Below are 26,167 nucleotides of genomic sequence, written 5' to 3' on the forward strand. Positions count from 1 at the left end.
ATCGGAACGATCCCGATCGGAATGCAGAATCGAGGCGGATGTTAGATTACTGTTGGGTATTGACACGAAATTCATATACGCCGCTGATTTGAAACTTTATGTCTATATTGGAGCCAATGAGGATTGTCGTCGATTGCAAGAGGTGCCGTAGTTACTGGCAGGGATGGTTCGATCACTTTGACTCAATTTTGTTTCATTTGACAGTACCGTCTTAGCCGATCAAAATTTGACATAGTTATATATGGGACGGGAAATTTGTAGAACTAGTTGTTATCTGCAGTTTTGCTGAATAATGTTTTGCTGTATCTTTTGTATTTACGGTGCTACAATGCCGTTAGCTCATTAGTAACCCAGTGAACGTTCAAATATATACAAATTTCAAAGAAAATCTGGTCGTAAGTAGGAGTAGCCTAACTAATGAGTTGGGAGTTTCTCAATCAAAACAAGGAAGTAGACTAGTACTAGAGGTGATTTTATAAAACGTCACCGGCTCAGAATACTCTGTCCTGTGCCGAGCGTTTTATTTATTGTGAAGAGTAAGTTATTCTCTACAAATACCTTTTTGGAGATATTATCCGTTATCTTTTTTGTTTAGTTTATTATTTCTGCCATCTGGATGCTTCGGTGCAGAGACATTATCATTAATGATGACTATTAATAAGCCTAATTTGTTTGCTCTCTTGATAGAAAACGCAAAAAACCTACACAATAACACTTCCGATTCTACCCTTGCTACAATTACGGGTGAAGCGCAATAAAATTTTGAAAAAGAAAACAATTTAGAAACGTTCTGCCATTACAGATGGAAAAGGGGAAAATTAACGAAGCCAAGAAGCATTACATATATCTTTGCAAATTGCTTGCATTTTAAACCTAAAGCTGTGGGCTATATGCATGAGGTGTACTAGCATCTAACAAACAAAAAGGAATCTAAAATTGGTTTATGTCACAGCAATGTGGTGAATCATTTGTTGTATGCACACGATTGCAAAAGATGTAACAAACATTTTTTTTGCTTGCTTTGCTTTGTATTGTTCTGCTTATAGTTTCTGCTTACATATGTATGTTTATCATTCACAGGGATCTCTGAAGTTTGTTCTCGTTATAATATTTTTACATTTCTGTCTGCTAAGTGACTATTCATTAAATCTTGCTCTATGCCAACGATAATATAGCTGTAATGCCCGACAGTGTGTTTAGAGACTTCTAATAATTATAATTTACACAGCGGCAGATTGCGCTATAAGAAACAATTTTTACTCTTTCCTTTGTTTCGTTAGTTTGCAGTAATTTGTCATAGGGATAATATTAATTACCAAGTATCGCACTACTAGTATGCTCTGCTCTGATTTATTTTACTTCCTCAATAATAATTATACTTATTACAAGTGATCCCTTATCGGCTGTACAATGATGGGGCTTGAACGCCATCTTTTAGGTCCTATTTTGTAAAAAACGTAGTAAAACGAAAGCGGTAATAGCTTACATCTAATAAAAATACAGTAATAAGGAAACCAAACTCCTGTAATGATCGAGATCAAACTAAGCGCCCGTTTCGCGGAAGAAACACGTCCTACGTTCGACCGCGGCCGGGTCGATCGTACCATTCTGGATCGTTAGGATCGTCCTCTTCGACGAACAGTGATTCTCCAGTGTCGGTTTCCTCATCGTCCATCGGGTCATCATCATCCAGTACCTCACGTACACCGACGAACCTCCGAGTTTCATCGCAACTATTCAACAGTTTCTCCATAATGATCTGATTCTCTATTTTCTTTGCCTCCATCAGGTCGTCATCAGGGTCGTGAGGTTCCAATTCGTCCAAATCGTTCTCGGTAGCCGACAGTGTCGTTGACGTCGTGGACATATTTGAGCTGAGAGGGTTGTTATGCAGTCCACTGCTCGACGGAGCTAGGTTCAGATTGTTGCGGTTCGCTAGCAACACGTTGTTGTTAGGTCGACTCGGTCGCGACAGTTTGCAGATGGCATCCTCCACCAAGGCCAGATGGTCACTGGGCATTGTTCTGATCATTTCCTCGTATAGATCGTCCGACAGTGGAAACTCCAGCGCCTCGTACGGTGGTATGATCTGAAATGAACAAAACGATTAGTATCAATCATGTTTTAGAGGTACACGTGCATTGAAGCTTACCTCTTTGAGGTCCGGACTGTTGCTCCGTGGGATTTCATCTCTTAAAATTTTGGTTGAAACCGTGCGCCTGCGTTCCTTTTTATTTAAGCTTTGATTGAGGGCTGTAATTAATGTTTTTTGAAGGAAAAAAATGTTGTTTTATGTTTTGCAGCACAAAAAATTCTGCGTGAGTTCTGTCGGATTTCATCATAAAATCAATAGTGATCTAAGTGAACAATATTTTTAAGAAGAGTCAAACAATTTCCATTGTATTCTTGCAGTACTCACTTGTAGAAAATAATTGCGCCTTTATGATCGAAAGAAAAGTAATGATGAAGTGTTTGAAAAATTTGTTCGCGAGTATACACCAGTTCTTGCTTCTTGGAGATATAGTTTATACTCGATATAGCTAAAACTCGAAGCTCCGTCATCTCTTGCATTGACTGGTAAATTAATTAAATGTCAAAACCCTCGATTATTGCTGGATGACATTTCACTCTCTCTCTTCGGTGGAGTTAGCTAGAATGGAAAGAGTTACCTGGAAGGAGCGTCAACCACAGCTCTGGCTCTTTCAATCTCAAGCCCCTACCCTAGCGCCTTCTTGAAGATCCAAGTCACACTATGACTATCGATGACCATACCTGGAGTAGCTAAACTAGGAGGTGCGAACTTCAGCGCCTGTTTCCCAAGTAAGGAGCGGCTCAAATAGAGTCTGTCTTGGAGCGAGCGACTGAATATGAATGCTGTATTACGCAAGTTATATCTAAGATGGCAGAGCCATCAACGAGATGCAGGTAACGCGAAACCACTGCTAAGATAGTAACGAAAATCAAAATACGGAACGGATCAATCGGCATAGGACTCGGCAAAGGAATTCTTCCTTCCTGCTATTGAAAGACATCCCTTACTAACACATACTGGATTCCTTTATCGAGTTATAGGTATCCTATGGATTCGCCTTTTGGATTCTCACACAAGGATCCTGGTTCTACATATAAGTAAGCGTTGTGTACGAATTTAACGCAGAATTATTATACACGATTCCAATGCGAGGAATCCCAGAGAATCTTTGCGAATCTTTTTGGTTCGTTCGGGATACCATTCACCTGTCGACAAATGATAACGACTGAGGCTCATAAATTTTGGCGCGACCAGAAGAATGACAATTTGCAGCACCTACTTAACACATCTGAATATACGGAAACACACCTGGTGGCTCTAACTCTTGTTGGCTCTTGTTGCATAAACTTATTTATAACTGAAATTAGTCACAAATCGATTGCTACAACTGATTTGTAACAACTGTGCTGCTAGGGCTACCTTTTCGTGGTACCATCAGCCGGGATACGAGCAACCTCGATGTAGATCGGGTAACTAACCCTGGTGGAAACCAAGGTCGTATGTTGACAGGCAAGGAGGACTCTTCCGTGCTACATGGTCATCCGACGATACTGTGGGCTTGGTCGCGGGCCCTGCAAACTAGCTTAACTAAAAAACCAAAGCAACGAACGACGTAAGTAATAACTCGGATCGGAACAATCGCAAAGACCCCGGACGAAGTATATGCTGACGGTCGGGACCGAGCGCGACAGGGCCCACTTCGGTAGTACCGTGATAAATCGACGGCGCTCAGTTTGTGGTAGCCGATTAGCTCGTATACCTTGACTCACCGACAACAGAGGATAAAAATACCAGCCATGAGATTAAAAGGCGTATTATCATTATCAACGGAAGTTGTGCCTACTACGGACTCCACAAACAAATGTGGTCGAACAATCTGAGCCTCCGTGCAAGCGCATTGTAAAAAATGCTGACCAGTTGTCCTCTACTGGCATGAAAAGTGGACACTGCTAGAAGAGGATCTGTCGCGAGTACTCGCAGTTTTCGAACGGCGGGTTCTAAGAACCATCTTTGGCGGTGTGCAAGAGTACAATATATGGAGGCGAAGAATAAATTACGAACTCGTGCATCTCTACTACGAACCAAGTATTCAGATTTGGCTAAAACTGGACGGATACATTGAGCAGGACGTTGCTAGAATGCCAGACAACCAGCCTGCAAAAATAGTTTTCGCATCGAATTCGGAAGAGACAAGACGAAGAGGGGCACAGCGAGCGAGGTAGCAAGATCAGGTGGAGCGAGATCTGGCGAGCATTGTGTACCCGCAGAACTGGAGACCAGCTGCCATTAGCTGGAGGAATTGCGCAGGCTTTGTCTTAACCCTCTCTGTTCCAGGGGTGTTTCGAAGGTTTACAGTTTTTGATCATATGAAAAAGCTATTAATAAGCAATTCGTCAAACACAACTATAATACATCTTGAAAAGCAATGTTTGTACTACGTTAAATAAAAACATCCATATTTAAAAACGTTAAAATATTTAACGGTCATTTTTAGTATCGGTAGTCATGGAGCACCTGTCCTACCATGGTACAGAAAGGTAAGGCCAACTAAAGGAGTAAGTTCTCAGATCGATCATGTTCTGATTGACGGACGACATTTTTCGGAAAGTATCGATATACGGTCTTTTCGAGGACCAAATATCTAATCTGACAACTTATCTCGCCGTATGTAAAATTCGCGCTAGGTTGTAGAGCGCGACGAAGGTTCGCACTAAGAGGACGCTATATTTTAACATCCAGCGGTTGACGGCAGATACGGTGGTAGTGGAATACTCCAGAATGTTTGATCAACGAATCGCATACCAACAGGAAGAAAGGGAGATGTAAGTGAGCTGTGGAGGAACCTCCATTCAAACAACTGAGGTAATAGGCACGGGGCGTGAAAGACAGCGTAACAGCTAGTTCGATGCCGAATGCTAAAGAGTGACAGATGAGAAGAACTAAAGCAGGAGTTGCATGCTCACTGCACGTCAGAACAGAGGAGGGTAAAGACAGACTATGCAAAAAAGAACCCATATCCCCTAAAAACGTGAGTACGAGTAGCCAGCGCCGTAGCGTGCGGTTGGCCAGACTGGCCCCCGTCAAGGGAGCAAGCCTTCAGGGACCCGAAAAGGGCCATGAGCTTCGCTAAGGAACTATAACTATGCAATAAGTGGTGCAAAGTACTGGCTGAGGGGTGAAACAACCCAAAATTTACTATATGTGGGCAAGATAATTTGGAAAATGGGCACATTTTGGCTACAGCGGGGCTCTCGCTATGCAGTTGCAAGCTTCCAATGGTGCGAATCGAGCGAGAAGTCAGCGTTGTCTGCTCACACGCGAAAGAGTATGAGAAACATAGCATTCAACGCTTACGCCGCACACGCATGCGGAAAAGACACAGCCACCGGTGTCGTGTGCATTTTGCTACCCACACATTCGCATACGCACATCCTCGCATCGTATTCCTGCATAACTTATTTGCAAATCAAAAAACTCGCGAGAAATCAGCTGCCCGTAAAGCTGCTGCTGGCGCACTGGGATACAAATTTTGCATTACTTTTTCTTCTACTTCTTCATCTTCGCCCTCGACTCTACTCAATAAGAACGGAAGTTTTAAAGGGATGCTTATGCCGGCGTGTTCGTTAGAATGAGTGCGCGTGTGTGAGAAAATTAGACCACATGAGTGTGGGCTTCGCAACATTGCTTTTGACAGCGTTTTGTTATTTGTAATTCTATAACGTTTCCGCTCGCGGCAAGGTTCATATCAGACTCAGTTTGTTTTGCGGATAAGCTCTGTTCCAGTAGCAAGAAAACCAGCGTTGTTGTGATGGACAAGACCATTAATTTGGAAGTACACAAAAGGAGCGCCTTAACAAACGCATTTTACTTTTCATTTTAGTCTCATGATGGATGGATCTAGTTACAGCAAGGATCTGCTACAATGGTGCAATGACAATGGAGTTCAGATCTTTCAAAAGAACAGAATCCACCAAATTATGTCCAGTTCCGTCCAATAGAGAAGTAATGGGCGATGAAATGGAAGCTAAAGAATTGATGAAATCTCCTAATCAAAACCGTCACGCTGGCTAATGAGGCAATTTCTTCAAAATAACGATGTATGATTTGTTTCATTTTTTTATGCAATATGATCCAATCCGTAGGAAGTGTTTCGCTTGAAACAATGGTTCACAAATACACGCATTCGAAAGCTGTGGAGCCACCAACACAGGAGGACGTTCAGAAAGCAATCATTGAGCAGATCGGCAAGGCTGCGGGGAAGGACGCTATCCCGGCTGAACATCTAAAAGTTGGGAGCGAGTGACTTTACGAAGCAATCCATCGGATCATTGCTAGGAATAGGTGAGAACAAATATTACAGGAGTGACCTCCTTTTCCCTATTTTTAAAAAGCACATCGTCTGGAGTGAAATACTATTGAGGCCTATAATATGGTCCTCTCCTTTATCCTGTTCTGTAGACTGAAACCATTAGCGGAATTTTCCATCGGCGAGTATCAAGCTGGGTTTCACGAGGGTCGCTCTACGACGGATGAGATGTTTACCCTGCTAGACAAGCTCCGAGGGACAACTTGCAGACTCATCATCTGTTTGTGGACTTTAACGCGGCGTAAGATTCAGTTAAACGAAATGAGCTGTGGCACATAATGCATCAGTTTTCCGAAGAAACTAGGTATGTTGATTCGTGCGACGCTGGATGGGGCAAAATCATACGTCAGGATAGCGGGTGAAACCTCAGCTGCTTGTGTGACGTTGGATGGACTGAAGCAAGGGAATACACTCTCTAGCCTGCTATTCAACATTTCATTCGGAATTGCACACGCTTTCTCGTTTAACACCGCCAAAGCAAGGTACGTGGTTGCTGGCAGGGAACGTGGGAGTCTAAATGGTGTTGGTGCCAAGGTGGAGTTGTATGAGGAACGATAAGAAGTAGTGGAGGAATTCATATACCTTGGTACACTCGTGACATGTGACAATGTTGTAAGCCGCGAAGTAAAGCGACGAATTGCAGCTGCGAATCGGGTGGCAAAATGCAAAATAGTGTGTGGCGCAGACGCATGAGCCATGAGCTGTATCAAGTATACAAATACACTGAAATAGTGATGGTAGTACAATGTGACAAACTGCGACGGGCCACGTGACCAGAATACCCGCGAAAAAGTAGCCAATACTATCTGCAACAGAGAACCAGAAAGAGGCCACAGACTTTGAGGCAGGCCACGCACCCAATGGATGTGCGCTGTCGAGAACAATGCACGTTCAACTGGAGTCAAAATTGTATGGTAAATAAGATGTATAATAGGACAACCGTTTCGTAATGGTTAGGTGGAGAAAAATCGAGCGTTCTATCGCAATAACTTAAGCTGAGCAGAGTCCCTCTAATTAGCGATGGGCATTGTGTTGTATGATTCATTTGTAACTATTCTTGCACTTTACTTCCGCTAATGAAAAACATTGAGAGCTTAGTGGCATTCCTAATATAATCGTGGAGAAGACGCTGTGTGATTGGCGGGTAGAATCGCTAAGTCTAAACTTTATTGACAGCAATTAGACAATATAAATATTCCATGATTTTGCTAAAGCTTGAAGTTTTGATAAGTAGTTCATTAGGATAAATAATGTGTAAAAGCTGCACTGGCGCAAATTAGAGGCGCTTCGGGAAAAACATTGAATAGCAATTTTCATTATGGATCATAAGAGCTGCGCTTCAAATTACAACATGTGCCGGATTTATTAGTTAAGATTTATTAAAATTGCATATCTCAAGTTTAGTTTGGCCGTTGATTTGGATACTAATCTACAATATGTACTTTTCATCTACAGACCCATTTTAAAATGACTTATGCTCTTGTTGGGATTATACAATTCCTTCAACTATAGTTTGAAGCATTACAAATCAAAAATTAACTCCTTTTAAGAAATCGTTCACGCAGTATTGTATGGATTCACTGGAGAGTATGATAATAATTCAATAGCTTACCGTTGAGCACGTTAGTTTCTGATAGCTCCTGCGAGTCCTGTGGCATCAGCGGAGTCGAAGGGCATGCTGGAGAAGTGTTTGACTGCGAAACAAAAACAATAGTGTTAGGTAAGCTACCGATCTAATCACCGATTGTATCATCATACCTCGGGATCCACCAGTGGAGTAGGCGGTGCAGGAGAGGTCGGATCCGGTGTGTTAGCTCCGCTTGATTCTGCCCGACTGTCGGTTCGGCGATTCGCTCGTGGTCTGCTCCAGGGAAATTTCATGTACGTGCGGAACTTTTTGCGTTCATCTTGCAGTGCACGTTCATGCTTTATTAAAATAATTTCCTCAGAGATGTCTTCCTCTTCAATGGCAGGCAGCACTATTAGTTGACCTTCGGTCGGTGGTTTGATATCGTCGCTGATGGCTACTTCTGTTGGTTTTACTACGGGTGGAGGTGAGGCTGATTCTGTCTTCACCTCCAATGACGTTGCTTTGTCGTCGTCGCCGATAGCTGAGGCGGGTTCGCCAGAGCTGAGGGTTTCTAAATTCGCGGTAAAGTCCGTATTTACGGGCTCATCGTTATCATCGACAATACGCCATCTATTAAAAACAGTATTTTATAGTCTAAAACATTCCGAAGGAACAATATTGGCTAACTTACTTTGGGGTAACGATTTCCTTGTAGGGCAACAGTTCCACTCTGTTTGATGCTGCTATGCTGTACGGAATAACAATATTATCGATGTCGTACGAGGTCCGACTTTTCCTGTAATTGGCAAACTCATCATTAACAGTTATCCGTTAAATTTTGACTACTCATCAAAAATACCTTTCGTTTCGATGATGATTTGGCGTTGGTGATGAGTTTTTGCTTCGACTGCTACCGCTGCCAGCGCCATCGTGATGCCCACCAGCTTCCATATAATCAAGCCCGGAAGAAGTACCGGCAAAACCACTGCTGCTATTGTAGCGACTCAACGTTCCGCTGCTAGAAGTATTTGCCACACCAACAGCCGATGAGTTTGATGATTTTCGGTACTTACTACTAGAGCTTTTGTAGTATTTGTTCGAACTGCCACCTGGTGTCGCACCGATTCCGGCTGGACTGTTGCTGTGGCCTGGAGGGTATGCCGATGATGACTTGCGTCGACCACTGCCGGTGCTTGTTAGGAGCAGATTTCGTCGAGACTTTGATTTTTTTAATTCTATGCAAAAAGAAATCAATAAATATGTTGACAGCATTAGACTAATGTTCTCGACTACTGGGATTAGGTTTGGAATATGTCAAGGTATACTCTTCTAATTTGGCACTTTTTGAAAAAAAATCAGATGATATTAGGTATTCTGTAAATTCATACTAAAAATTCCTGAGAATCATGCTGCGAAAGTCTTGCTATTTTTTTTCTCCCAATTGGGTACCATTAACAAAACTAAGCTTAATATTACTTACTATGATTAGGCAATTCTGTGGAACTGTGCTTGTGTTTGTTGTACTTCCGCTTCCCATCAGGTCCGTATTTTTTGTTGCCATGAGGCAGGGCTTCGTCGCCCGATGAAAGGAACGCGGGAGGGGCACTGGACGGCAGAACCCCACCAGGTGTAGAACTCAAGCCAGCCGCTGCCTTCTGAGAGGCAGCTACGCTCCTGCTGAGTGCTTTGGCTGTAATACGAATCATCTTATTTTGCCAGTCCGGTATTCGCATAATAGCTTCGAAATGAATGCCATGGGGAACATCTGCAATCAAGTATTATCGGGTGTTAATATAAATATTATTTCGAAGCCAAAACTTTTAAGCGAAGTACCTTCGGGAAAACTGAGCACTGGATGGAAACATGGATCCAACAGTGCGACTCTTTCCGATGGCGGCATTGTGTCAGGGAGGTCTCTAGGCGCTGTAGGATCCTGCCGGCCGGTACACAGCGCACAAGGGTGTAACGGCCAGGCACACCCGCATTTGACGGTGCTACAATAAATAGTTAGTTATGCAATATTCTGTTATACGACCTTTAATCTATCTTATTTACCTGGGTCGAGCGGCTTTCTTTGAAATTGTGTGCAGATTTGCAGTCTGCAGTAGTTTACGCTTACGGAATCCATTTCTGTGGAAAGCGCGCGTTCGACAACTGCCTCCATTCTGATCGTATGCTCCATTCGGGGCCGAGCTACTTCCGGGGGCGGCAGCATCGTAGTTATCGTCCAGAGGTTTGCTATTACCGGGAAGTGTTCCCCGATAACCATTAACTGACTGCTGTGAGGGAGGTTGCGATGCATGCGTCGTGCTGCCCTCTAATGTGACTGCACCTTTGTTGATTTTTATTTTATTTTGCAGCTCATTGTGCTGCCGGATGCGGTACTCCAGGTCTGATATTTGCGCCAGCAGCCAAGTCCACCGTGCTGCTACCGAAGCTCGATCTTTAGCCCATCGCCAGGCTGCCCGTTTGGAACTGAATTTGGACACATAGCGGAAGAAATATGGACAAAATTATAGATGGCAAATTTATGATTATCATTTGAAAATACTAATTTTAGTCTGAGAGAATGCAACATAAAATACCTAACAAATGCGATTTCATAAAATAAAGAATTGCTATTATTATCTCTAATTGCCGTTGGGAGATAAACTTTTTTACATACTTCATTTGATTAAGTTTCAAAAAAAGCGTAGCATAATTAAATACATAGCTCATTCTGATTTCCTATTGATGTCTATTGACTCACCATTCCCCTAGTAAAACTTGCTAAGCTTTCAATTTCTTGGAAAAATGTAAACAGAATTGACAACAACAGATAACTGAGGGTCGTTCGTTAATACAGTACCTTCTACCCACATAATAAAAACAAAACATACTGCAAAACCTCATTAATCAAGTTTTACAATCACGAACATTATCCATGACCGTCATGACAAGCGATTATAATGACGATGATGGTGATGATGATGATGACGATGGTGGTGATGATTTCATTCATTGTATTGTTTTGCGAAAACATACCAAACCTGAGACGTGAGAATCCAACACAACTTTACAAGCCTCGCAATTCGGCGGAACCATGTGTTAACGCGCAATATTTGACGCACACAACGGCTTGTGTTCACACACCTAAGTCGTGACGTGAGAAGGCAAACCGAACCCACTAAAACCATTAGCTATTTATACGCCCATTGCGAGTAGTACCTTTTTCGCCTTCATGCCGATCTATTAAATAAATATGGTTGCAAGTGAATGGATGAGAATGGCATACCCCCATGTACCTATACAACAGCAAGTTGACACTATTACATCGTAAACAGCGGCAGACCGCCGAGCAGCTAGAAGTATGAATAAGTAATTGAATACGACTGGCTATGGTTCGTATAGATTAATACTTGCTGTTGTACTTATGAAAAAACGCTTTGTGTCGATGCATCCGCACTTAGTGTAGTGTAGTATTTTTATACCTAACAAATCTGGAATCTCTAATCCAAACTATGAAAAGTATGTTTCAACGATTAGTAACGATTTACGATCACCACTCGTTGACCTAGTATAAGTAAGTTTCTTTACTGTATAATTTAATAAACAGAATTCTAATAATCTGAAAGAAAATAAAATCAGAAAAATGTTTTCGACAAAATTTTTTACAATCGAGTTAAAGCAAAGTCGCAAAAACTATTTTTTTAGTCATGAAAGGCATCTGACGAAAGGCTACGATTGACCGGACATGTCATAAGGATGCCGGACGACACTACGACGAAAACGGTTCTCTTCAAACCCTACTGGTACCAGGAACAGATGGGTCCAAACGTGCAAGATGATTAGATCAGATAGAAGGCGATTTGCGACTTCCGAGAGACCTGCAAAATTTGCGACGAATGGCCTAAGATCGAGTTGAATGGAGACGGTTGCTTGAAACACATAAGCGCAACACGAGCACGAACCACTCCGTGTTTATGCGGCGGTTGCTGCATATTATACTGCACTAGCTCCAAGTAATTTGAATTTGAAAAAGTTATGTGCGAGACACTTGTAGAGCTGGTTATTATCTACAATACTGCTGAATGAAGTATTGACTCCATCTTTAGTATTTACGGTGCTATAAGGATGCAAACCGATTGGCAGCAAAATTAACCTTCTTTTCAAATTCTGTTTGTCTAAGACAGTACAGTCAAATGGGCAAAATAAAAACAAAATTGGTCAACCCTGAATATAGTTGACTAGCTGACCCGACAAACTTCGTATTGCCACAAATTAACCTGTGTTGTAAATAAATCATGAATCTCGGAGGATCTTTGTCATAATCTCGAGTTTTGCAAGTTTCTGAGGCGTTAAACCTTAGATGATTCATTTTGGCAGTTCCGTAACTATGAAAGCATCCCAGGTAACCAATAAGCATCACCAATGCTATTCAAATGAAGGCCAATAAGCATTTAAGTCGCCTTAAATGCTATTTCGACAAAATATACAGCTACTTTAGTGATAACCTTCTTATATTAGCACTATATTTATAAACTAGCAATGCTAATTTATAGCTAATTATGGATTTATAGCTAATTTTGGATGCCAATTTACAACACCTATGCAGTCAAAAAACTAATATACAACAACGTGCAGTATAAAATGCCAGATACGCTGATTTGCTGCTTATGTTAATGCTTATTAGTTACCAGGAATGGGTAGTTTAATATACAAATTTGCAATTTTCCCTCACACTAAAGTAGAAAACAACTCCCCTGGCCCCTCATTGCTTAACCAGAAATCGGATAGTAATATTCGCCATGATTGTACAACATTTCGCCGAATATCATTTTGCGAAAAACCTTAAGCGGAATGTACCATTTCACGGAAACCCAGGTAGACCTAGGAAAACAAATAAACCTAGACAGTAGTGATTTCTGCGGGGAGTTGCCTCTCCCCAGTGGGCGGCGCTTCCGGCAACACTCGCGGTCGTCTCGTACTGAATGATCTAGTGTTACTATAGATAGTTTTTGTGGTCTTGTTATTGACTGTTTTATGGAAGTCTCGAATTTCTCGAGTTCGATTAGTCTTTGAGTTTCGCAAAAAATTCTGTTTTATTTGTATGAGAGTCCATATCCCCCTACCACAGGGGTGAGAGGTCTCTATCATAAAATAAATTCGCCAAATTTGGTTCCATTTGCTTGATTAGTTCTCAAGTTATAAGGAAATTTGAATTTCATTTGTATGGGAGCCCTTCTCCGAAACAGGGGAGGGATCTTAATTCATCATAGAAAAAATTTCTTCCCCCTAAAAACCCCACATGCTAAATTTGGTTCCTTTTGCTTGATTAGTACTCAAGTTATAAGAAAATTTGTATTTCATTTGTATGGGAGCCCTCCCTCTTAAAAGGGGGAGGGGTCGTAATTCACCATAGAAAAAATTTCTGCCTTCTAAAACTCCCGATGCCAAATTTGGTTCCATTTGCTCGATTAGTTCTCGAAATAAAAGGAAATTTGCATTTCATTTGTATGGAAGCCCACCTTCCTAAAGGGGTGAAGGGACATAACTCGCTTTCTAAAGAGGAGAGGGGTATCAATTCACCATAGAAAAAAATCCTACCTCCAAAACCACTTACGTGTCAAATTTGGTTCCATTTGATTGATTAATTCTCGAGTTATGAGGATATTTGTATTATTTGTATAGGAGTCCCCCCCCTCTTAAAGTGGGGAGGGGTCCTAATTCACCATAGAAAATATTCTTGTCCTCGAAAACCTTCACATGCCAAATTTGGTTCCATTTGCTTGATTGGTTCTCGAGTTATGAGAAAATTTGTATTTCATTTGTATGGAGCCCCCCCCTCTTAAAGGGGAGAGGAGTCATAATTCCCCTTCTAAAGAGGGGAGGGGTCTCAATTTACCATAGAATAAATTCTTGTCACCAAAAACACCCACATGCCAAGTTTGGTCTATTTGCTTGATCGAGTTATGCAGAAAGTTGAGTTTCATTTCTATAGGACCCCCCCTCTTAGAGGGGAGAGGGGTTTCTAACCATCACTAAAACCTTTCCTGGCCCCAAAAAAACTCTACATGCATATTTTCATGCCGATTGGTTCAGTAGTTTTCGATTCTATAAGGAACATACGGACAGACAGACAGACAGACAGACAGAAATCCTTCTTTATAGGTATAGATATATATATTGGTATAGAATATGCTCGCAGTCAGGATGCGCTCCAGAACCACCATGAGGTTCCACAGCCTCTTATTCGGCAACTCCAATCTCTACCTCCTCGTAGTACCATCCGGGATACGTTCCTCAGTGAAAATCGGACAACCGGTGGAAACTAGGGTCGTATGCGGACAGAGAAGGGGTCACTCATGCGAAGGCTGAAGTGTAAACTCTCCGCCTGCAGGATGGTTCTCTTGACTCCCATGAACCAAAGCAGAGGGTCCAAAGCCCCTAAAGGAGATGATTGTAATAGCTGTTATCCATGGCTATTATGTAAAAACTTGAATGGATAAACCCCTAGTTCAACGTGCGACGTGACCCGTGCCGAGGGATGAATGGTGAAGGGGGTTCTATAAATTCTCTCGCCGCAACGGAGCCTATGGAGTACCAGGGCGCCCTCCACAGCAATTTGCACTTGTTGCATCAAGCCGGTCACTGATGCAGTGGACGATTTCTTACCGTGCCAGCTCTCTCTGCCGTAAAACAAAGAAACGAATGAGGTGGAGAGGAGAGTAGGACAGGAGCAGGACTTGAACGATGCGCTAGCAGAGGTTCAGTCCTGATCCTCGTCTATCCTCAACACGCCGACTCGTTGTGAGTCAACAAACGAAGATGTGGCTCCAACTCTCTACTCACGGGTCGAAACAAGTGTGAGCTGAAACAAAAGGAGAGCCGAATAGTTATGGCCAGTAGGACGGTTGTACAATCGCTCAAAAAATCTAAAAAAAATATATAACGTCGAGTATCCACCCACCCCTAGGTTACTCAAAAGTTGCTGAGTCTCAATAAGAGATCTCAGCAAGCTTACCGGTCTTGCGACAGGACATTGTCCGAATAAATATCATCTTCGGAATCTCAGTTTCGTACAAGATGATATTTAACCTTGGAACACTTGCTCTGCAATCGTGGAGCACAAATAGTACGCAGACTGCAGTATCTCAAAAAGGGGAGATCTGGTTGGCGTCGTCGTTCAGGGTACTAGGTTCAAAACCTAGTCATCCCTGGATGGCACATGTCTCGCTCCAGCTACCAGCCTGTCACTTCCTCAATAAGTGATAGGTAAGCTTTAAGCGTATACTAAAAAATAAAACGGGGCATACCACAATAGTTCAAAATAATGGACGCAGTGGTAAGAGTACCCAACAGAGGAGAAGAAGGCCCAGATCGTCCATAGTCTGTAACCCAGAAGAAATTGAAGATTATTAAATTGAAATTTAAATTTCTGAAGAAAACGGAATAATCATCGCGAGACAACCGTTCGAGACGAGGCTCCGGTGGAGGTAAAGCAACTGGAAGTACACGGGCGACATCTCAAAACGGCGGCGTAGTTGCAGGAGGTAGCAGCCGTTCCGACGGAAGTGTACGTGTCGATGGAAGCGGAATGAATTTACCGGCAATTAAGAGGTTGCAAAGACGTCAAAAGTGCAAATCAATTCGTCAACCCGGTTTTGGACGAGAGAGCATTAGCGATGTTTTGCCTAAGCCTGGAGAAGAATAATTACAGCCTGGGTCAGCGAGTAAATACGGGCGAAAGAGGTGTGGGGCTGCCTGCAGAAAGCGTTCTAGGACAGCGCACAATGGGCAAAAACGAGCTCGTAATCCCAAGAATTAGAAGGCGCTGGTTTGGAATCTTACAAGATACCTATTCCTATGTCAAAAAGCAAGTAATCGATTGGTGATGGCTTTATCCAGCGCAGATTTCGGGAAGTGGTCCATTTTGCCCTATTATACCAAAAAATATTGATAAAGGCTAATTAAATAATACAGAAACTTCTTTGCCGCCCAAGAAATGAACTCAAATAGCTTCCAAACGTTGTCAAAACATGAAAAGAAACAAATCCCATCCATTTCATACTGTGCAAAATGCAAGAATAATCCTTTTTGATGATGATGATGATGATGATGGTCCCACCTCATACCCCTACAACGGTTTGAGCGGGACGATTTATCTAATTAAGATATTTATGATATAACAAAGTAGCCAGGTGATAAAAACAAATAGCGAACTGGCTTCTAATACAGACATATCAAACTTTCGAGTGAATATCAAAATTTCAAAAAATGTCCAAGGCTAGTCCAAAACGTTTCCAACCCGAAAATTATCTGGACTTGATTAGGAATCGAACCTAATATTTTGAGCTACAGCTGGTCAGAATTGGTTCTAGATAACGATCTAGAACTACGAGGGAGATCCTGCAGTCTTTTGGTACTCGGTACCGCCGTGAGCGATGGTATACGAGTTCCAAAGTCCACAAGCGAACCCAAGCCTGTCCAGCTGCTGCTCCGAACCCTTTGTTCAGGACTTTAACCTGATCATTCAATTTCAAGATTATCTATGTCTGTTCTCGCGCGCGTGGCTCAAACATGTGTAGTCTTCTCTATACTTTTTAAATTAATAATAATAACAATTTTAAATCCATCATCATCAGTGAACATGATAACTTAATATATCCAAAAAATATACAAAAATTAAAAAAATATACAATTTTCTTGAATCAATACAAAAAATAAATCAAATTACGTCTATAAAGTAGCTTTAATGTGTAAAATACATAGCCTTTTGAATTCTGCCATTGTTGCTGCACGTTTTATTTGTCGCGGCATCGAATTAAAAAAGTTAATTCCTTTGTACAACAGAGAGTTCTGTGATCTTCCAAACAAAAAATTTGGTGTTCTCGCATCTTCCGCGTTTCTAGTGTTGTACGTATGCAAATCACTTCCCCTTTCAATTCGATCACACAAATATCGAGGCAGCATTCCATTAAGAATTTTATAAAGAAACACCATTGTCAAAAAATAAACTCTTTGCTTCACAGAAAGCCATTGCAATGCGTCCAGCATAATATGTGAGGAAGTGTATCTATTACATCTTAAAATTAATCGCATAACTTTATTTTGTAAGCGCTGCAACTTCAATATTTGTGTTTCGTTTGCAAGGAACAAGATGGATGAACAAAAATCTATATGCGGTGAAATGATTGACTTATATAAAAGAATTTTACTACTAATTGTCAATTCATTTTTTAAGCGGCACAAAACACCGTACTTTTTCGCCATTTTCTTGATGACATTATCGATGTGAGACTTAAAATTTAACTTGTCATCAATGATTACTCCAAGATACTTTAGTTCATTTACGCGATCAATTGCCTCACCATCAATTACAACGTTTACGTCTGGTCTGGAGTTGGCTGAAATAATCATATATTTTGTCTTGGTAATGTTGAGTTTAAGCTGTTTAAACTTTAACCAATCCGAAAGATAATGTAAATCTTGGTTCAGAAGTGTTACAATTTCATTGGGATCCTTAGCCGCAATGAATAGAACAGTGTCGTCAGCAAATAAATTCATGTCGCAGAACCGTAAAACTCGTTTCATGTCATTTATATAAATTATGAACAAAAGCGGCCCTAATACACTCCCTTGCGGTACACCAAGTGTATTAGCTATGGACTCAGAATTAAAATTATCAAAGCGAGTCTTCTGAGTTCTATCACATAAATAGCTTTCAAACCATTTATATGCTAGCCCTCCAATACCAAATCGCTTCAAGGTTTGTAACAATAAGGGCCTAGAGATTGTCTCAAACGCGCGTTTTAGATCCAAAAATACAGCAAGAATAGTTTCTTTAGCTTCGATTTTTTCTTTCCATTTTGCTAGTACCAGATTTAATGCAGTTTCGCAAGAGTGTCCCTCTCGATACCCTGATTGCTCTGGAATTAACAAATGATGACTGTTTAAATAATTCATTAGCTGGCCTTTGACAACAAGTTCTAGGATTTTCTCTAATGTGTGCAATATGTTAATAGGACGGTACTCTTCGGCTTTATCCGTTCCATTAACTTTGGGAATAGGAATTACAAGCGATTCTTTCCAAACTTTAGGCACGTGCCCAGTTTGCAACGATTCATTAACAAGATCCAGCAAGTCGCGTCCGATGACATGAAAGCAATCTTGTATTACTTTTGCGTTGACATTGTCGATACCAGCCGATTTCTCTAAAGAAAAACAAATATCCTTCAACTCTGCAAAAGTAATAGGGCGAAATCCATCAAATCTGATATTAGAAATCGGCTGTATTATTTCGTGAGGTTCACTGACCAAATCAATACTTTGATTGATCAGCTGAACACTATCAACGAAATAACTGTTAAATTTATTCGCTATTACTCGACTCGATTGTTCTTCAGTGCCATTGAAAGTTATGGAGCGCGGGGAGTTATCTTTACATTTTATTAACTGTTTTAAAATTTTCCATAACTCTTTGCTGTTGTTTTGATGGTGATTAATCTTCCGTTGTATATAATCACATCGAGCCTTTTTCAAGGCTCGTGAATATACGTTACGCGCGACTGTGTATCTACTCCAATCATCACTACTATTACTTCTACGAAACTTCTTGTACTTTTTATCTCTTTTCCGTTTCAAACGTGTCAGATCTAAAGAGTACCAGTTGTTAGTATTATGTAGTTCCACATATTTTTCAATAACAAGCTTATTGGTACACTCTTTCAGCGTGTTGGTAAGAACAGCTGCCTTGTGGTCCACATCACCAGTTATTGGAAGAAAATCCAAGCTTCTCGAAACAAGCTGAGACACTGCCTGCTTCGAATATCTATTCCAGCACTTTATCTTTACTTTATCATCACGGGTTTGGTCATTCTTGATCAAAATAAAAATTGTCTCATGATCTGAAATTTTGTAATCGGCCTCTGTAACAGAATGTACCATGTCAAAGTTCGAAAACACGTGATCAATTAACGTTCGACTGTGTCTGGAAATTCTTGTAAATTGGCAAACTGTTTGTCTAAAGTTGTAAAAATTTGCTAACTGCTTTAATTGATTCGAATTTTGTCCACTAAGCCAATCAATATTAAAATCACCAGCAATAATATTTAGTTTATTTAAGTCTATAAAATTATCCCACCAGTTGTCTAAAATTTCTAAAAAGCGCTGGTCACTTGAGCTAGGGGAATGATATATTATTCCATAATTTCCAATCGTCATGCCTCTTTCAACTGAAATCCCTAGAAACCAATTATTCTCAACAGATTCGTTTGTACGAATGTTGAATTTAATTGATTCCCTGGCGTAAATAGCAACACCACCAGTATGCCTGGAATGCGAAAGGCAAAAAGCAACTTTATAACCCGGTATACTATATTGGTTAAAGGCATTAGCATCCACTATATGAGTTTCAGCTAGTGCTACCAACATTGGACGTTTTATTTCTACAAGATGTCGCAAAGCAACATAATTTGTAGATAAACCAGCAATATTCAGATAGACTATTTCTAATTTCCCATCGCATTGCAATTCCTTTTGTTGCTATTTACTTGACAATATGTTGCTCTTTCTTTTTTCATACAGTCTCCGATAAACCGGACACTGTGAGCTAGATGCTGGATGTTTTACGTCCAAATTCATATTAAGTTCTTTATTTGATTTTATACAATTGACGCAATTAAATTCAGTTGAAGAGCAATCGGATGTTTTATGATTTCCACTACACTTAGAGCATGTTTCAGTATTAACACACTCCGTGCTTTTGTGGCCAAATTCTCCACATTTAAAGCAACGCAAAACATTAACGGCCTCTTTAACAGGACACTTATCCCACCCGATGCCTACTTTACCAGCATTCATCAAGCTTTTATAAGTGTCTTTGTCAACTTCAATTACTACATTATATTTGTTATATTTGAAGCGTGGATTTTCATATTGCGCAATTATTTTTACTTCATTAATGCCGATGTTCTCGTTTTGACTCTTAAGCAAGTCAACGAAAACATCGGGGGAATACTGATCACTCATTCCTACAATTTTAACCTTCGGTTTAGCAATTGTAGGAATAACAGCGTTAAACTGTCCACCCAGATTGCTTTGAATGTCATTTTTCACGACTTCAATGTCATCCCCTATTGCACACTCAGCAATAATCGAACCATTTTTCCCGTTTCTATAGTTACTAATTTTGTGTTTTTTTGGATCTAATGTTCTTTTTAAAAAAGATCTAGTATCTTCATTAGATTGAGAAGACTCAACCGGTTTAATTACAATGACTGGTCGAGCCTTACGCTTCTCTTTTTGCTGGACTTTATTTACCGTATTCCCGGATGAACTCGCTAACACACTCGCGTAAGTTTTATTATTACTAGAAAAAACCTCGTCATCAGATCTATAATTGTCAATAATCGGCTTATCACGAATAATTAAAATTTTCTTACTGGGATTTGAGTCCGATTCAGAGTGAACCGTTCGCTCATTTCGCGTTCTTTTTCTACTCATTGCGGCTACACTAATATCCCGACTCATGTTATCAATAATAGTTTTTTTGAAATCATCCAGCTTTTTGGCAACACTGGCTTCAATGTTTACCATACTCTCACGAAGAGATTCACTGATAGATTTCAAAATACTATCGATACCATTAGAAATTGCACTATTTATCTGGCTTTCAATTTCGCTTTGGCTGTGTGCAAGCGACTGAGAGACAGATGATAATTTACCTATCATCTCAGTCAGCTCACTACAGACAGCGTCATTTTTGCCACCGTTATCTTGGGCTGATAAACATGATGCACACTTAAAGACAACATTTTCATTATCATTTACGATTTTCGCAGCAATTTTTGTTAGGGGCGTACAAACTCTGCAAAATACAGATTTGCATTTACCTACGCAAACAACTGGATCGTCGCTGGCCCGAATTACATTACCACATGCTGCACAATCCATCCCGACTTGCATACACACGCACGCCGGCTGGACTCGTCCAGCAGCAACGGCAGACACTCAAGGCAGTGAACAATGAAAAAAACACAACAATGAAATTTCAAGCAGCCGCCGGCCGTAGCGTCTACTTTCATAGGCACTATGTACGGCGCTGCTTTAGAATTAAACCGTTGATAAACAGAATAAATCAAAAGTATGCAAAGAAACTTTTACTTATCTGTCAATATCACTAAAATTGCCGTCAGATCACTGCAACAGATCACTAATAGCACTTGTTTTCACTCAATAAAGCTACTTTTAAACTAGACACAATTGATACACAAGCTACCATGTTCACCGTATCATCAATCAATGCCCAATTGCCAATTCACCCTCATACACATAGCTAACCTAATAGGACACCGCCTCTAGTTTCTGATAATAAATAACAGAAGATGGCGCAAGTGTTTCATCACGCGCCAGGCGTGAGAGTATGCTTGAAACTATCCAGGTTTTCCTGTTGAACAAAACAGATGTCGTTACTTCGTAACGCATATTGTGCATTTCCGTGACAGCCGAATTTTGCGCGACAATAAATCTACTGAACATAACAACCTTATGCATCTCAGTTTCTTTTGTGTTTATCGCTAATCGCAATATAACCACAGAACAGAAGTGGAAGTCCGAACGATTCGGCGATCAAACTGGTAACAGAGTCTTTTTTATTTTAAGTTGTTGAAGTTGTTGAAGTGTTTTCAATAAGACAATATTTTTTAAAAATTCGAGATCTATTTTTCTAGAAAACTTCAGAGAATTTTTTCCAATTTTCTCGGACATAATTTAATTCAACACTTAATAATTCTTCAACCAATCGTAGCAAAAAATTTTTTTTTATAAAAATGCAAAACAATTTCTCAGTTAATCTAAGAAAAAATCCGTTGGAAAAAGTTTTTCACAAAATTTTCTACAACGCAACGGTGGGAGCGAAAAAGTCGAAAAAACCGTGTTCTAATTTTCAGAAATTTTGATTTTTTTTTCTAATTTGTAACAAACAAACACAATAATACAATACAATTTTACAATTTTTTCGTCAATTCTCGGGTGATTTTTCAAATAGGCCGATCTATGTCAAAATGAGAGATTCTCTTCGCGTCTCCTCTCTTTCGCTTTTCACGGCTACATAAATGCATAGAAACGAAAATTTTCAAAATATGTAGCTAACTAGTGACTCCGGCAACCGATCGATGCAAAGCTGATGTGTTAAAATGCATTAATATCGCCGTAAAAAGCGGAAGAGAGGAGACACGAAGAGAATCGCTCATCGTCACAAAGGTCTATTTGAAAAATTACCCGAGAATTGGTTCGGTCTGACTTAACATCGACCAATTGTACTGTGTTCATCAACAGCTCCGTTGGTTGGGTTTATAAACTCCAAGGAATTTTTGAATGCTTTTAAACGGCTAGAATTCGGTTTGTGACCCACTATGGATGTGTTTTCTTGAACCACTAATGTACTTCTATGAGCATTGATAAGTGATTGTTTCTCAGTGATACATGACGACTAAGATTTTGAAAGAAACCTAATAAATTTTCAAAATACGATGTGATCTACTGCGGTCATTGGCCAATACACTCAGTTTTCCTTTACACCTCGTGATTTATGGCTACTAAGCAACATCGTAGTACAGTGGACTCTCGGAAAAGCTAATCGATTGGGGAATGGGTCGATTAACTTTTCCGAAATATTAACTTTTTTGAGTAGTCCTAAGAGTCATTCAAAACGATAAATACAAAAGTGAAAAATATATTCTCGGATACAGGATACACATTTTTAAGTATTTGGAAGTTGTAATGTAAAGAAATTTGTAGCAAGATCTTTATGAAATAATACTTAGTGTCTTTCAGTAAATTTAAAATAATTGGTTATACTAGTTTACTTTTGATTTTTCGTAGTCTACGACAACGTTGTGATAATATTCGGCTTTATTTTTTGTCCCCTGCTGCTGTTCCTACTTTTGCATTTAAAATTCCATCTGAGTTTGCGCTTTTTCAGTAGGTGTTATAAAAAATCCTAACAATGACGAAGTAACTATGTGCCCGTATTGCACCATTACTACAATTGTCCGGTACATGAGTTTAATTTAATTCCAGTTTATGGTAAGACTTTGTATGAAGCTATGAAAAGGTGACAATAAACCGAAAAATGAGAAATAAAGACAGAAGTAAAGCACACGTGAATGAACGCTTTGGACAACCAATAAATTCAAACTCTCAGAAAAGTTAAGGCCAAAATTAACTTTTTGGTGTGATGCATGAGAGCTAATATTCGCTTAACTTTTGCGAATAATCAACTTTTCAGAGAGTTAACTTTTCCGAGAGTTCACTGTATCCATATGTAGTACAAATCAACAAAACCATTACGTAGAATACTAATAAAAATAAGCTTCGAAAAATGCATCACAACTTTTGTTCGTTCGAGCATCCCCAGTGACCGGTCAAACACCATGTGAGCCATATGTTTACTGCATACATACACCGCTAACCACTACGCAAACAGACTGAGTTCGGGGAGCAGGCCCCTTGCTATCACCTCACTCCATTCTGTATCGTAATGAGGGGATATACCGTCTCCGGTCGTCTGTCTCCAAACACGGTACACGCAACGTTGCCATGTTGAACCCGCACTAAACCAACTACGTACGGACCTGTCTGTGCTACGTGTGGAGCGCGTTCTTCGATGTTTGCGGCTTCATTCTTTCCTACCTTCGCCGACCGCAAAAGTGTATTCGTCGACTGAAAGTGAGAATACACAGTCATATTGAATGGACACACGGCGGCAGACGATGGACGGACAGCAGTAGCACTTTGAACGTGATTTGACTCGGCGGAACAGGGCGACTAATTGTAGCATACCGACCGACCGAACGGACGTAGAATGAGATCTGTCAACTGTGAAGGAGGAAACTTCTCGCATCATTGTGGTGAGTTCCGTACAAGCTCAGGGCGCTGAGGGGTAGGTTCACATGTTTTCGGTGTGGTCTTTACGCGGTGTTTCGAATAAATGCATTTCTGGCGATGCGTTATTTAGTTTTGTTTTTTATAGCAATATAAGGCCTGGATAAAAGTTAATCTGGATGCATAGAATAACCTACAATTCGGGACTGGTGTCGCAAAAATTCCATTGATGACTGATTTGCAGTATTTTTATTCAGCTTATGTTTACGAATGAACGGCAAAATTCGTTTCTTCAAACTTTCTTCACGTATAAACTTGATGTCATTGTTGAGAAAATGATGAAAGAATCAGTGTTCAGTCCACAGCTACATATTCCTTGCCAGCTCGTGGCCTTTTTTGCGAATTTATCAGCAAACACGGACTAATACTTGCTTGGCACATCGCCACGCCCAGTTGCAACGTAAATTTTTTGACTAAAATCCATTTTCATGTAGGTTTCGTCGTCCATCAAAACACTTCCGGTGAATTTCGTCAAAGCACGTAAAACGCCTAGCACCCTTGTTGGCTTCCAAATTCTGCTTCAAGTGTCGATTGGGATCTTTACTGGCACTGTAAGACCTATAGTCTTCTCGAGTGAGGTACTGGCATCCTACCTTCTAGCCATATTCCGAGTAAACATGTCAGGATTGGACTTAATGCACCTCAATATCTTCCTTCTCAGCTCTCGGTCCCTAATTCTTAAAGGGTCTTTACCACCTTTTCATACCTACATTCGCCTTACAACTCCTCAGAACATTACACACTATTGATTTTGGCATTTTTAGCACTTAAGCCAATTTTAGTCTAGACCACTCTGGGTTCGAGTTCCATTATGTACTGTTCAGCAACGTGGCGGTATATGTTGACAAAACTTGCACAAGTTGTTCTTCATAAACATGTAAACAAAGTTATGTCTAATGGTTCCAATTCCTACCACATGTATGCATGTCTTATGACAAGGTCTGCGTAACGTAATTTCTCCATCTAATTCGGTCTATGGCAACTGGTCTCGGGTTCCGCGTGCACCCAATGCTCGCCAAATCTCGCTCCACCTGGTCTTGCCATCAAGCTCACTGTGCCCCTCTTTGTCTTATTCCTACCGGACTCGATGCGAAAACTATTTCTGCAGGATAGTTTTCCGGCATTCTAGCAACAGGTCCTGCCCAACGTATCCGTTCAGCTTTAATAACTAATACTGGATTAGCCGTAGAGATGCACGAGCTTGAGGTTCATTCTTCGCCACCATGCACCGCCGTTCGAAAACTCCGAGTGCTCGTAAATCCTCTTCTAGCAGTGTCCACGTTTGGTGCCCCTAGAGGACAACCGGCTTAATTAGTGTTTTGTGCGTGCACATTGTACACTGATAGTGTTTGTGGAGTCCGTGATACTAGGACGAGCTTTCAATGAAACGACCCAGAACCAAACAGGAAGTCGGGCCTTCCGCTGATAATACGCGTTTTAATCTCACGGCTGGTATTGTTGTCCTCTGTTGCCAGTGAGCCAAGGTATACGAACTCGTCGTCTACCTCGAACTCCTACGTCGATTAAAACGGTACTGCTCAAGTGAGCCTTGTCGCGCTCGATCCCGCCTGCCAGCATATACAGTAGACTCTCAGAAAAGTTAACTCTCTGAAAAGTTAATTGTTCAGAAAAGTTAAGCGTATATCAGCTCTCATGCAACGCTCTAAAAAGCTAATTTTTGCCTTAACTTTTCTGAGAGTTTGAATTTATTGGTTGTCCAAGCGTTTCTTCACACACGTGTGTTTACCTTCTATCTTTATTTCTCATTTTTCGGCTTATTGTCACCTTTCCACAGTTTCATACAGAGTCGCATCATAACTGGGATTAAATTAAACTCTTGTATCGGACAGTTGCAACAACAGTTCAATAGTTCAATAGTTACTTCAGGATTTTTGGAAATATACTGGAAAAGCGCAAACTCAGATTGAATTTTAAATGCAAAAGAAAGAACAGCAAGGAACTAAAAATTAGCGCGAACGCTTATTTTTAATCAAAACGGAGACTACGAAAAAACAAAAGTAAACTAGTGTAACCGACTGTTTTAAACTTAGTGAAAGGTATTATTTTATAAAAAAAACTATGAAACTATAATTTCATAAAGATATTGCTACATATTTCTTTCCATTACAACTTCCAGGTACATAAAAATATGTATCCCATATCCCGGAATGCATTTTTAGCTTTTGTATTCATCATTTTCAATGACTTTTAGGACTACTCAGAATAGTTAATAGTTCGGAAAAGTTAATCGACCGATTCCCCAATCGATTAACTT

The 26,167-nt window shown here is 40.5% G+C and overlaps 1 protein-coding gene across 3 annotated transcripts in view; it reads right to left on the minus strand.

The window, feature by feature from the left end:
- Positions 1–472: 472 nt before the first annotated feature.
- Positions 473–26,167, minus strand: part of LOC128741667 (uncharacterized) — a 57,027-nt gene continuing 31,332 nt past the window's right edge. For all 3 annotated transcript variants that reach the window (XM_053837627.1, XM_053837628.1, XM_053837626.1), the window contains 9 exons: positions 10,024–10,443; positions 9,802–9,962; positions 9,449–9,733; positions 8,828–9,203; positions 8,660–8,764; positions 8,157–8,598; positions 8,011–8,092; positions 2,153–2,253; positions 473–2,089 (listed from right to left, as the gene is read on the minus strand). In XM_053837627.1, coding sequence (XP_053693602.1) covers positions 1,574–2,089; positions 2,153–2,253; positions 8,011–8,092; positions 8,157–8,598; positions 8,660–8,764; positions 8,828–9,203; positions 9,449–9,733; positions 9,802–9,962; positions 10,024–10,443 — 2,488 coding nt within the window. In that variant the 3' untranslated portion in view covers positions 473–1,573. The remainder of the gene's footprint in view (positions 2,090–2,152; positions 2,254–8,010; positions 8,093–8,156; positions 8,599–8,659; positions 8,765–8,827; positions 9,204–9,448; positions 9,734–9,801; positions 9,963–10,023; positions 10,444–26,167) is intronic.

Source organism: Sabethes cyaneus, chromosome 3 (assembly GCF_943734655.1).
Source record: "Sabethes cyaneus chromosome 3, idSabCyanKW18_F2, whole genome shotgun sequence".
NCBI lineage: Eukaryota > Metazoa > Arthropoda > Insecta > Diptera > Culicidae > Sabethes > Sabethes cyaneus.